The sequence below is a fragment of the Mauremys reevesii genome, linkage group 27, assembly GCF_016161935.1.
Source record: "Mauremys reevesii isolate NIE-2019 linkage group 27, ASM1616193v1, whole genome shotgun sequence".
In the NCBI taxonomy this organism is placed as follows: domain Eukaryota; kingdom Metazoa; phylum Chordata; order Testudines; family Geoemydidae; genus Mauremys; species Mauremys reevesii.
The window spans coordinates 5,384,197-5,397,092 of NC_052649.1; the positions used below are offsets into that span (position 1 = coordinate 5,384,197).

A 12,896-nucleotide genomic window follows, 5' to 3' on the forward strand; every position below is an offset into this window, starting at 1 on the left:
GAAAAGCTGGGCCTGGCCACCAAAATCCCTGGCTCCTGACGGGGAGCTGCCATCTGCCTGGCCGTCCAGTGCCAGGGCCAGCACCGCTCAGCAGGAAGGGTGGGATTCTGGTGCAAGCTGCGGGTGCGGGTACGAGCTAGCAGGGAGAGAGGAGGGAGATTGGGGGGCCCGGCTGTGGATGTGGGGGAACGCTGCTCCGCTACCCCGGATCTTAACTGGACACGGAACAGCCAATCCCCCCTTGCCAACCAACGCTCCTTTGCTTTGCTCCAGGCCAAGAAGCTGCTGAGTCCAAGCCCTGAGCAGCAGGACAGCGGGCTCAGGGCTGGTGAACGGGCTGCGGTGCTTTCTGCCCCCACAGGGGCTATTGCCACGGGACGGCTCGTTGGCGGGTCTCAGGCGGGTTCTCGTATTGCCAGCACCACAGGCGCTAGATGGTGGTTTCGGACAAGAGGCGGAGGACACAATGGCACATGGAGGACAAGCTGCCTCCTTAGGGTCTGTCTACACTGTGACAAAGGGGTGTTCTTAGACCAGTGCAGACACGGCAGCGTGAGTGATGGGGGAGCCTGGGGTTAAAGCCACGTGGCTGGATCTTCACTGCTATTTGAACCCGGGTTAAGACCACACTTTGTTTTCCAGCATAGGCCTGACTCCGGGGGTCCTTTTGCAGACTGGGCCATTTCTGCCTGCGGGTGACCGTCCCCACCCCCTGCCACTGGGGCCAGGAGCTCTGTGCTAGGAGGCAAGGCCCGACTCGCCTGGCCCTGAGCCGCATGTGCCCCGATGAGAGCCGGCGGGCACGCTCCCGGACGGCGCCCCGGGCTGGTGCTCCTCACCTGCAGCTTCTTGAGCTGCTGCAGCTGGTTGCGGAGGTCGCTGGCGTTCTGCTGCAGGTCGTGGAGGTGCAGCTGCATGTGCAGGCGGGTGATGGCCGTCGGCTGCCCGGCCGGGGTGCTGGTGGCAGAGGGGTGCGAAGGGGCAGAGATCGGAGTCCCCGTGCAGCTCCGGCTGGCGGCTGAGGGCAGGAACAGAGCAGGACAGCCAATGCCGTGCTAAGTCCGGGGAAGGCTCCCATCCCTTCTCCCTCGTTCTCTGCCCCCTCTGCTCCCCCCTCTAGACACACATGGTGCTTGCAGTCTGGAGGGGAGACCCTACATAAACATAAGGCACCTCCCCTTGGTCTCCCTTCCACAGCCCACCGGTCCCCCCCAGCAAGAGACACCCCACGCCATGGCTGGGTCTGCAAATCTGGTTCTCCCACCTTCCACAGAACCCACTTCCCGGCCCGGTCCTGCGGCTAAACCCAGCCCTGTTTCTGCCTAAAGGCGAGTGGGTTTGGTGCCCAGAATTGTATCGAGACCAGGCAGCAAGAAACCAGCTGCCAAAGAGCCCCTAGAAACAGAATCACTCGTCTGGGCGCTCCCAGTGTGGGCAAGGAGGGGATTTTAGAGCACCGAGCGAGGAATGCACTGCTGTGCGTGGGGCTGGGCTGGTGGGGCAGGCGCTGCTGTGCGTGGGGCCGGGCTGGTGGGGGAGGAGCTGCTGTGTGGGGTGGGGCCGGGCCAGGCTTCCTGGGTCTTTCTGTGGAGCTGCTCACTGTCTCCCTCAGAAGCCACGTTCCTCACTGGAGAGAGGGGCAGGGGGCAGAGGACGGGGACCCATCCTCGAGGGACAACGCCACCAGCCTAGGAAGGGGAGCCCTGGAGGCCCCTCCCACACGCCCCTGGAGCCCGAAATCCCACGTGCTCCCCTCCGACCTGGGGCCAGCTACCCCAATGGCGGCTCCCCAGCCCCCGGAGTGGGAGGACCCAGTGCACCGGCGGGGCTTGGGGCTGCGGCTCCATCACTCACATGCTGACGGGGGGGTCCCTCCGTTGGTGGCGTCCGTCTTCTCGCTGCATGGAGAGGAGGGCGGCAGGTGAGAGCGGGATAAACACCCCCAGCCCCGGCCCAGGAGAGCCGGCAAAGGTGGGAGGTCACCGAGCTAAGCCACGAGTAGGGGGGAGGTGCCCGGAGAAGGATGTTTACTGAGACGTGTTGGGGTCATGCTGCCCCCTCCTAATCTCTCCCCTCAAACGGTCCCAAAGGGAGATCTCGCCTCTCCCGTCCCAAGCTGACCATGCTGGGGTTCCCCTGGGCCGTGAGGCCTTGAGTGGGGAGCCAGTGAGATTTACGGCCACTCTGAGGCCCCCTTGCACTGTTAGAACTGCCTGCACTGGCCTGAGTGTCCATGAGCACCGGGCCCGCTGGGCACCACGAGCCGGTGGAACTCACTGCCACAAGATAGCAGCCCGCAGCTTAGCAGGAATGGAGCGAGTCCAGGCAGAACAAAGACTCGCCAGAGTCGGAGAAATCCACAGTGAAAGGACGGGACACCAAGCACTTTGGAAGGGCTGTCGACCCTCCTGGCTCAGAGGAAGACGCTCGCTGGGCCAAAGTTGCCCCGAAGGGGGAATCTGGAACCTTGCTCGGCAGTAGCTGGTGCTGGGCTACATGGACTGTGGGCATGGTCCTTAGCACCATTCCTAAGAGCCTATCACAGGCCTGGTCCCCGGGCCCTGCTCTGCTGTCAGCCCTGGGTGACCATCCCGGGGGAGCGGCGATCAGGGCCTCATTCGCAGATGGCCCGTGTGTCTGGGGCGCTCTCCCCACCCCCCTGGAGAATCCGCCGGGGCCGCTGGGGATGAGAGCGATGCGCTGCGCCCTTTGGTTTCCTCTCGGCAGCCGCATCGCTGGGCGCGGCTTGAAGCCTCCAATCCCCACGCACTTCCATTGAACGCGCCGCGTTCCCATAAAATAGCCCCCGGCGCCCCCTGCAGGACACTGCGGGATGCAGCTCGTGGCTATTGAGATCGCCAGGAAAGGCCGGATCACGGCCAACCTGCCACCTGCGCCACGCTGGGGCAGGATCAGCGGCTTCCTGCCCCCCTTCCTTACCTGGGGGTCTCGCCGTCGGAGCCCCGGAGCAGCGCGCTCTGCACCAGCCCCGTCAGGCTGGCGATCTGCTTCTCCATGGCTTCCATCCGTTCCCTTGGGGGGCAAAGGAGCTGGGTTAGAGCCGGGCTCCAGCAGACGGACCCTCCAGGGCCGGGTATCCGCAGGGGAGGCCAAGGGCCTATGGACCCCAGGGTCCTGGCCTTGCCCAGGAGAACGCCCCAGCTGGATCCACCCCCCAGGTGCTCGAACCCTGTTGGGGTCTCAGGGCCAGACCTTTGTCTGGTGTAGATCAGTGGAGCTCCCTTGAGGTCAATTCCCTCCCCATGTCCATTTGCGCCGGCTGGGATCCAACCCTCCATCTCTCTCTCTCTGCTCCAGCCTCCCACCCCCATCCCTGGCAGTAGAGACCGGGCAATATTTAACGAGGGATCTCAACCCTCAGTCTGTCCCTGAGGGCCTTGTCCTTCTTTGAGCCTCGTCCTGCCCTACTGGGGCCCTGGGCGGCCTGTGAATAATGAGTCCATCTGGCGCAGGCGTTTGCTGGTACAGCAGCCCGTGACGGGACAGCGCTGCTAATTCCGCTGCCCTTTGCTGTCCGCCTCCATCCTCCCCCATCTCTCTCCCCCGGGACAGATCCTGAAGGGCTCCCCCCACCCTCCCCTGGCAGCCCAGCTCACGGCCCTGGGAACAACAAATGAGACCATCATTGCTTGGGAGATGAAGAGACAGGCGCAGAGAGATGAAAGGCAAGATAATGGCTTATTTCCATACCAGCTACCTGCCTGAATGCAGCTCTCCCGTTACAGTGGGGGCTCCGGCTTTTCATACACAGGCTGGCGAAGACAGAATCTCTCCCTCTTGTGTGGGGCCCCTCGTTTGATAAGCTGGGATAGGGACAGGCTGCCAGGGAAACTGAGGCACAGAGTGATAAGGGGCCAGGATTCCAATGGGGTATGTCTGCATGGCCACTGACTCACGCCAGCGTGCTGCAAAGAGCTGGATGGACGTCCCGGCAGGACTGCCCAGCTAGCTCCCACCTCAGCCCCTGACTATGCAGCGCCATGGGTGCAGACACGGCCATCGGCGTCACAATGGGGGCTGAGCGGCAGCAAAGCTCCAACTCAGAGCGACACAGGGCGCCCGTGAAAAGCCAGCACTGAACTTGGGTCTACCTGAATCCCAGCCCAGAGCCTTATCCACCAGACCATCCTCCCTCCTCGTCATCCCACTGAAGTTTTTCTCTACCAAGTGGCACCAAGAGGTGACCCAGACCCCAGATTCCCCCACCTCCATAACCTGCCTGATGCATTAGCCAAGGTCCGACAGCAGGAAAGAGTTAAGAAAAAGAACCCAGGAGTCCTGAGGCCCAGTCAGCAGCTCAAACCACTAAACTCTGCTGCCTTCTGTATTGCTGGATCATACTCTAGTGCTCAGAGCCAGTTACTGCATCTAATTCCCGTCTCTGCCACTGCTGTACGACTGTCTCTGTGACTCAGTTTCCCCATCTGACCGACACGGCAAACCCAGGAGTCAGTCGTTGCTGGGAAGCTGCCGATCCAAGCCCCGCCCCTTACCTTGTTTCCGTATCCTTGGCGGGCACGGGAGGGCTGAACCCTGACAGGGGTCGATCCCCCGGGCCTGGGAAGAGTTCGGGGGGCCCCGAGGAGCTGGGGTTGCGGGGCTTGCTGACGGGGCTCTCCATGAAGACGGAGGAGCAGGAGTCTTTGCGGAAGGACTGGCGGACGGGCGAGGACCTGCTGGGCGGCCCCGAGTAGGGACTGTGAGGGCTCTGCCCCTGCTGGACGTCCACCAGCCGGCCGTCGGCCATCTTCTGCGGGGAGGACGGGGGCATGCGGAAGCCGAGGCTGGGCCCGTAGCCGTCGCTGTAGATCTGGGCGTTGGGCTTGTAGAGGCTGTCCTCCAGCTCCGTCTGCAGGGCGGCCGCCGAGTAGGTGCTGAGGGAGCGGACCGAGCCCCGTTTGTACAGCCCCCCGGCGTAGGCGAAGGGGTCGCCCATGCCGGCCAGGGACTGCGTGGAGGTGATGCTGAGCCGCCCCTCGTGCACCATGCCGTAGGGATCGGCGTACAGCCCCTCGTTCTTCACCAGCAGCATGTTCTTGCTGGCCAGGTCTTCGTCCGGCTTGACGTCCCGGCGCTCCAGGATGGCGCTGGGGCTGGGCGACACGCCCGGGGCGGGCGGCAGGTTGGAGAGGCGCTCGCCGTGGTGCACGGGGCTGCCGGCGTAGGAGGGCGGGCGCCCGCCGCTGTAGGACATGCGGGAGCGGGAGGGGGAGGAAGACTGGAGCACGGGCGGAGGGGAGCCGGAGGTGAGGTGGGAAGCTGGGGACATGGTGTTCAGCCGGCGGGTGGGGGACGACTCCCTGGAGGTGTAAACCATCTCCCGCTGCAGGGAAGAGAGAAGTGCCACCGAGGCTGTAACCACTCGCCCCTCCTGTGGGGCAAGCCCCAGGCCCACCATCTGGGGCAGCCTTGCCTGGGCAGAACCCTTCCAGAGCGGGGCCCGGAGACCCGCAAAAGGGGGTTGTTCGGAGATGAGCTGCCTTTGCAGGTGTGCTGCACGTGCATGTGACAGTACCTCTCTCCTCCCCCGCTGTCCCCCCGTTCTCCCTGGCGACCCCCCTAGATGTGCTGGCGGCTCCTAGTTCACACACCGAGCTGCGGCAGGGGATGGTCAGTGGCACATGGGGTGGTTTAGAAGGCAGAAGGGCCTGGGAAGACAGGGGCACAGGACAGGAGGGCAGGGATACCGACCCTGCCTAGCTCCCGCCTCTCCGCTGCAGCCCATAGCCCGGGGCCATGTGCAAGGAAGGGCCCAATCCTCCATTGCCAGCCCCCGGATGGCCACGGCTTGCACCCGCTTGGCACTAGTGTAAATGGCTGCACAGGGGGCAGGGCACTGGAGAACCAGGCCTAGAGTCTGTCGTGTGGGGGTGATCTCGCACGCGTGCGCGCACACACTCACTCACACGCTGCTGCTTCTCGCAAAGGCAAACTGGGATTGGAGGCTGGGGCTTAAGGGAGGGGAGCCCTGTGGGGCGTGAGCTGCTTGTTTGTAAACATTGATGCTTTCAAACACACACACACACACACACACACACACACACACACACACACACACACACACACACACACACACACACACACACACACACACACACACACACACACACACACACACACACACACACACACACACATTGTGAAATCAGGAGACACTGCCACAGGGACTTACAGCCCAGGGAAGATCACACAAAGTGGGGAGGGTCAGTAGAGGCGGCAGTGGCCAGAAGGCAGATCCTGGAGTAATCCCCCCCCCCACTCCTGGCAAGACCAGGCCGCCAGAGCCCAGTGCAAACTCAGCCCTCCCTCCCTCCCTCCTAGGATGAGACTGGAATCCTGGTGCAAACCCAACCCCTGAAGAACCAGCCCCCCCTTGGCCTTCACCTTGATGCACCCGAGAAATGAAGATCAGCAGCATCCCACACGCCCTGGCAGATTGCAGCTCCCTCACCCTCTCTCCAGGAGCACAACAATTTACTCTGATTAATACCCTAATCAGCATGTTTATGACTCTGCTGCCAGGGCTCAGACCCTCCAATCTCCTAAAGCAACACTTAACGGCGCTGCAGCTGGGGCTGACAAATGGGAGCCCGTAACTCCTTCCACAAACACACCCAGGCCCCCGTGTTCCCCGAGCCCCCCTGGCTCTCACCCAGGCAAGGCCTCTGTGCTCACAGCCACGCCTGCCCTCCAGCTTCTGACAGCCCGTGCGTGTGCGCGTGCATCTGCCGGCACCGTTCTTCCCCCAAACCCAACCTGGAGATGGGAGAGCCCTGGCCCCATGAAAAGTTCTTCTCCCTCCCAGATGGGACAAGTTGAGACAGCCCCTCCCCCAGAGGTGGGACAGCCGCCCTCTCCTTACCCTCAGGTCCCCGTTGGTGATGTGCGAGGCTGGGAAGGAGGCGTAGAGGGGCTCTTTGCGGTAGATTTTGATGATGCTTCTGTCCTGGATGTCCCTGAAAGAGAAGGCGAAGCAGTGAGCTGGGCACCCCAATGGCCGTGCGCATTGCAGCAGCAGCCCTCTCGCTCCGTGCTACAATGGGAGTAAACAAATCTCACGCGCCAGGACGTCCGTCTGCTGCGGGGTCAGGGAGGGATGGGCCACGCGGGCCACACTGGCCGATCAGCCAGGGCATGTGCACAAGAGAGGAGTTTCCCTTGCGCCAAAGCATCTGGGAATTGGCCTGGCAAACACACTGGTGCTGTCACCATGCGGGGAGCAAACCTGAGTTGGAATTCTGAGCCCACCTGGAAGAGAACCTCTGTCTACCCCGCTCTCCTCTCCCCACCCCACTGAGCGTGCCTGCGGCCCCCGCCCCCTTCCCAGGGGCCCCCACCTGACATCCTCCAGCTCGTAGAAGACATTGCGCGACTCGTCCTTGATCAGGATGGCGGTGTTGGACGATTTCAGCATCCCCATGGTGAGCTTCTGGGGGAACATGTGGACGATGAGGGCGTGCAGCGTGTCCATGCTGCTGATCTCGTGGGTGATGTGGACGCGCCTCGTCTCGTCCCCGAACTGCAGGAAAAGAACCCCTGGAAACGGAGACGGGAGAGAAGGGGAGAAAGGGTAAAAACACAGCTCTGAGCAGGCACTGACTGACAGTGCAGCAGCCCAGTATGTCGGGCAAGGGGCTAGGAATCAGGAGACCCGGGTGCTATTCCTGGCTCTGTGACTCAGTTTCCGCATCTCCTTGGGGGGTCTATAGACCCCATATTATTGTTATTATTCTATAGTCACGTCCAGAGCAGTGCCAGTAAAACACTGCTCAAGCCAGGGAAGAGTGACATATATTAAAGTCCAATATCTTACTTAAAAACCAAGTGCTAGTGATCCGGGCTTAGCCACAAACTTCCCACCCAGAGCCGTATTTAACCCTCCCCAAACGGCGCCAGGGCTGCGGCTGCACTCAACACCACTGCAAAGCTGATTTCTAGCCCTGGCCGGTCCACAGGGATCATTTTGATCCCCATCTTCCTTCCCCCCCCCCACTCTGCATCTCAACCCTTCCCCAGCCACTCCCGAAAAGTAACAACGATCTCCGGCGCTTGCCACCTGGGAGATCCCAGCTGCTGCCACCCCACAGGAAGGAACCCTCATCTCATCCGCTCCTTACAGCCGCAGGAGTTCTCTGGACGCTGAAAGGGGGAGTGGCCTGGGTTTGCCTGACCGGAGCCCTGGGCTGTTGGTGGCTATGCAGTGGAGCTGTTGGGCCGGGGAACAATACGTGACCAGCGTTTGCAGATCAGAAAAGTCAACGGCTGGCCTGATGAGCAGCCAACTCCTGGCTGATGGGGGCTTTAGGAGGAGGTTTCTCCTCCTACGGACAAAGTCACCCATAAATGCCTTCAATGGGGTTTCTTGCACAATAGCTGGCACAATACTGACAATGGGCCCCTGGTCTGATCCATTTGAGTGTGGTCATTCCTAGGTACCCTACCATTGATCCCTGCCCCGTTACACGTATGAATGCCATGGGTCATCAAAGGCACAACCCCCTAGCGCTGGAGCTAGAGGAGTAGCTCCCTCAGCTGTCAGTAAGTAGCAGGCTGTTGTAGTCAGCAGAGGCAGCCACTAGAGGGAGACAGGAGCACACACAGTCAGCCCCCCCGTCCCACCAATGGACTCTGCCAGCCCCAGCTCTCATGGCAGGTGTGGACGTGTTGGTGGGGCGAAGGGTTAAAACGCCCCCGAGGGAGACCCCGTGGGAGCCGGCCTGCGGTACCTGGCGACCGGAGCTTGGTTTGGCTGGCGGAGCGGGACAAAGGCAAGCTTTGCCGGAACCGGTTCATCCTGCTGAATCCAATGGGCAGCTCGGCTTCAGACATGGTTTCCAGGGACTCCGCTGAGGCGAAGGAGAGTTTGGCTTGATCGGCCAGGGCGGGCTGGGAGCCCTGGGAGTGCCGGGAACTTCTGGTCTGGAACGGAAGAAACGAGCGGTCAGAGAACGTCCCCCGCACCCTCCCCCCCCCCCCGGGCTAGCTAGAACTCACGGATCGATGGGGTGCCCGGGGCAGGGTGTCCCATTCTACACCCCCATGGGGCAACAGTGCCTCCGGAGACCCCAGGCAGCACTGGTGAGCCGTGGGCTCGGTCTGACCCAAGGAGGCAGTGTCAGGGGGCTGCTTTGTTCTGTGCCCCGTGCTCCAGACTCTACACTCGACTTCAGTGCAGACCCCCCCTGATCTCTTGTGTGAAGCATGTACGACCATCTGCTGTGTCCTTGGCTCTCTCTCCGCCCGCAGCGGGCAGGCTGCAGTCTCAAACCGCCTTAGCAGCTCCTTCATTTGGCATGTGTGTTTCAGGGTGACACTGTGTTACCAGGGCCATTGAAAAATCACCCAGTTACGTGTTACGTAATTTACAGACAGTCCCTTTGCACTCCAAGCTCCTCTGAGTCCTTCTATCTCACTGGTTACAATCAAGACGGCAATGGCCACTTGGCAACAGAACCGGGGGCCTCGGAATAATTTTAGCAATTAAAGGAGGGTCGCCAGCCATAACGGCAAGGAACTGGCTCCCAGGAAGCTTAAATGCCCAGCTTATTCTGGGAGCAAAGCAGCGTCAAAGGTTACGGCTGCATGAGTTAGGCGGACGTAAAGGGATTGGGTTTACAGCAGTAAAAGTTTAATATGCCAGGAGTCCAATTTCACAGCCAAACGCATACCCCCAGTTGAAAGGCTCAGCCTGCGGGCAGGGGTTTTCTGCACAAATGTCAGTAAACCCTGCATGCGGTATGCTGTGCATATATATTTAATAGGAACAGAGCATACCAGGTACATGCATCGTATAAGGCAATGCGTTTTGCACCCCACACGGTCCCCAGGGAAAGAAATCTACCTACACCGGGAATACGCTCATCCCATCGGCTCAAGGATCTGTATCGGAGATGTGTTGAGCACCTGAAGTCCTAGGGGGCTGCAGATGCAGAGCACCTCTGGAAATCAGCCCTGGGGTGAATATAGGGGAAAGCGTTTCCACAAATGTCCATACAGATTTTGGAATGAATTCTCATTGCTTATGGGTTCGCTTTCTGTGGACATTATAGGATTTGAATTACAGCTGAGACATTGTGCCAGGTGCTGCATAGACCCTAACTGAAATCAGGTCCCTGTTGCGCCAGGCGCTGTACATGCGCAGAGTCAGAGACAGTCCCCGCCCCCGAGAGTTTATAAGCAGGTGTCTCAAATTGGACATCCAAAATGAGTGAGCATGTGACACACCCCGATGAGTCTGTGTCAAAGCCAGGACTGGAACCCAGGAGTCCTGCTCCCATCGTCCCTGAAGACAGACACACGCCATGCTGCTGAATCCTGCTGTGGCTTGCACCCGTGGAGACGCCGGGACCTTGCCACGCGGCTCTGACTCAACATGGAAACCGGCTGGCTGTTGATCTCCAGAAATGCAAAGCAACAGCAGACGCATCAAACCCAGAGAACAAACAGCTCCTGAGGTGTAGGAAAGGGGGCGTAGAAGGGACAGCAGCTCTATTTTAAGACCAACCCCCTCCATGTGAAATGATAACAGCCATAATCGTCATTTAAATTAAGCATTAATTGGAAACGTTAATTAATCCTGGGGCGTGAGGAAGTTTTATGGGTTGAAAACGTTCTCTCTGTAAATAACTGCCAGAAAATTGGCTGCAATTTACATTGAAACAAAACAGTCGGCAAAACGGGTCTTTAAACAGCAAACGGCGAGAAAACGGTTTCTCACTTCGAAGGGCCTGATCCTGCTGGCTGGGAGGGGGAGCTAATGGGAGTCTTTCAGATGGGTTTCGCCCCGGCCCCAAGAGAGGTACGCCGGGGACAGGGACGGGAGCTGGGCAGGCTGGGATGGACTGGATCTGTGCTGCCCTGTGGATTTGAGTGTGAGGGAGATATTTGGTACCCAGTGGGCAGCCGTATCGGGGCCAGGCCGGCTGTGGGGGCCACGCGGCTCCTTTCAGCACAGCCGCGTGCTCACTGCGCCGCGTCAGAGCTGCCGTTGGGTATCTGCTCAGGAGCACACGTACACAGGACGAGATCCAATCTGTGACCGGGGCGACGGCGGGGGCTGAGATTCCCATCCATCGTCACGAGCAAGAGGGTGAATAACGCTCAAGAGGCCCCGCCAGGAACAAGTCCTTGGTCTGTTCCTCCCGCCCCAAGATAAATATCCCCTGGACCACGGTCAGAACTGAGCGTGCGCAGCCCCAGGCCCCGTCTGCTCCCGCGGCAGGTGGGCCATCCCTGCTCAGCTGCAGGGCTTACAAGCGGCTCTCGTCATTTCTCTCCAAACCAGATGAATCCACAAGACTCGCCCCCTCCCCTTTTCTCCCGCCCCGCCCCGGTGCGGTCCTTTAGCCCAGGGAAACGGGAGTGCACGGTGAAGTGCCACCGCTCTCACTGAGTAGCATTTCACGCCCACGTCACGCCGGGGTACGTGATGCCACAAGACACAAGGCTGTGGAGAATCAGGCCTGTTGGGAGGCCAATTCTATTTCAGAAGCCAGCCAGCCAGCCGGCTTTTCTAGCTAAGCCCGAAATATGGAGGGTGGTCCAGTTATTAAGGCATGGACTGAGGAGATGCGGGCTCACTCCCTGACTCTGCCACCGACTTCCTGTGTCTCCTTGGGCACTTCGAGCCAGGTCCTCCAAACCTGTTCAGCTCCTAACTCCCACTGGTTTCAATGGGAATTAGGCCCCTCAATGCCTTTGGGGATCCAGACCTTAATCTTGGGATGCCTCAGTTTCCCATCTCTAAATGGGGGATAATGATGCTCTGTTTCTCCCACTTGGTCTGGCTTCCCTATCGAAATCGTAAGCTCTCTAGGCTAGTGACTCTCCACCTTTCCAGAGCACTGGCCCCTTTCAGGAGTCGGATTTGTCTTGCGTACCCCCAAGTTTCTCCTCACTTAAAAACTACTGGCTCACACAATCAGACGTAAAAATACAGACGTGTCACAGCCAGGCTAGTACTGAAAAGTTGCCGACTTTCTCATTTTTACCATATAATTACAAAATAAATGGATTGGAATATAAATATTGTACTTACATTTCAGGGTCTAGTATATAGAGCAGCACAAACAAGTCATTGTGCGACATTTTCGTTTGCACTGACTTCGCTAGTGCTTTTTATGTTGCCTGCCGTAAAACTAGGCAAATATCTAGATGAGTTGATGGACCCCCTGGAAGATCTCTGCACACGGAGCCCGGGTTGAGGACCACTGCTCTAGTGCAGCGACTGCCTCTCTCGGTATATGTACAGCGCCTGGCACAATGGGGTCCTGATCTCAGCCCGGGGCCTCCAAGCACTTCTTGATTCTCCTCCCTAGATCTCAAGATGGTTCATGAAGGTGGGTGAGTTTGACGAGGGAGGAGGAAGGCTCACAACCTTTCCAGGCTACCCACTGCACTAGGCCGTACTGCCTCCCAGAGCCACCTGCGCCGGCCCAGACCCAAAACCTCCGGTAACACAGAGTTAAGGTTGCCTGGAGGCATCTTGCGCCCGTCCAGAACACCCACACAACCTTAACTCTGCCCCCCAGAGCGGGCAATAGGCACCGGCAATGATTTGCCTGCGCGCCAGCTACCCTGACTGTGCTTGGTGTCGCTGTGTTGACTGTCGTTTTCCAGCTGCACGTCCCTCTCTCTGCCCCTTGGCCCCCCACTCTCCCAGCCATTGCTTTCCACTCCGAGCCCCTCTGCGCTCCTTCCCTGCCCCTCGGTGCTCCCAGACTCCCCTAAAGTGAACCCAAGCCCGGCCCAAACTGTCACACCTACAAGGCTCGGGAAGGCTTTGAAGGGAGGGGCGACGGGTTTGCATGCGCCCAAGCCAGCTTCCCTCCCCACCCACTTATTTTGTCTGGAGAAGAAAATAAAAATAGATTGAA

General features: G+C 59.6%; 1 protein-coding gene across 15 annotated transcripts in view; it reads right to left on the reverse strand.

Moving 5' to 3' along the window:
* The window catches only part of SRCIN1 (SRC kinase signaling inhibitor 1), a 168,849-nt gene that overhangs the window by 28,338 nt on the left and 127,615 nt on the right, over window positions 1–12,896 (reverse strand). For all 15 annotated transcript variants that reach the window (XM_039516601.1, XM_039516615.1, XM_039516614.1 and 12 more), the window contains 7 exons: window positions 8,748–8,940; window positions 7,359–7,557; window positions 6,884–6,977; window positions 4,515–5,344; window positions 2,941–3,033; window positions 1,855–1,898; window positions 840–1,018 (listed from right to left, as the gene is read on the reverse strand). In XM_039516601.1, coding sequence (XP_039372535.1) covers window positions 840–1,018; window positions 1,855–1,898; window positions 2,941–3,033; window positions 4,515–5,344; window positions 6,884–6,977; window positions 7,359–7,557; window positions 8,748–8,940 — 1,632 coding nt within the window. The remainder of the gene's footprint in view (window positions 1–839; window positions 1,019–1,854; window positions 1,899–2,940; window positions 3,034–4,514; window positions 5,345–6,883; window positions 6,978–7,358; window positions 7,558–8,747; window positions 8,941–12,896) is intronic.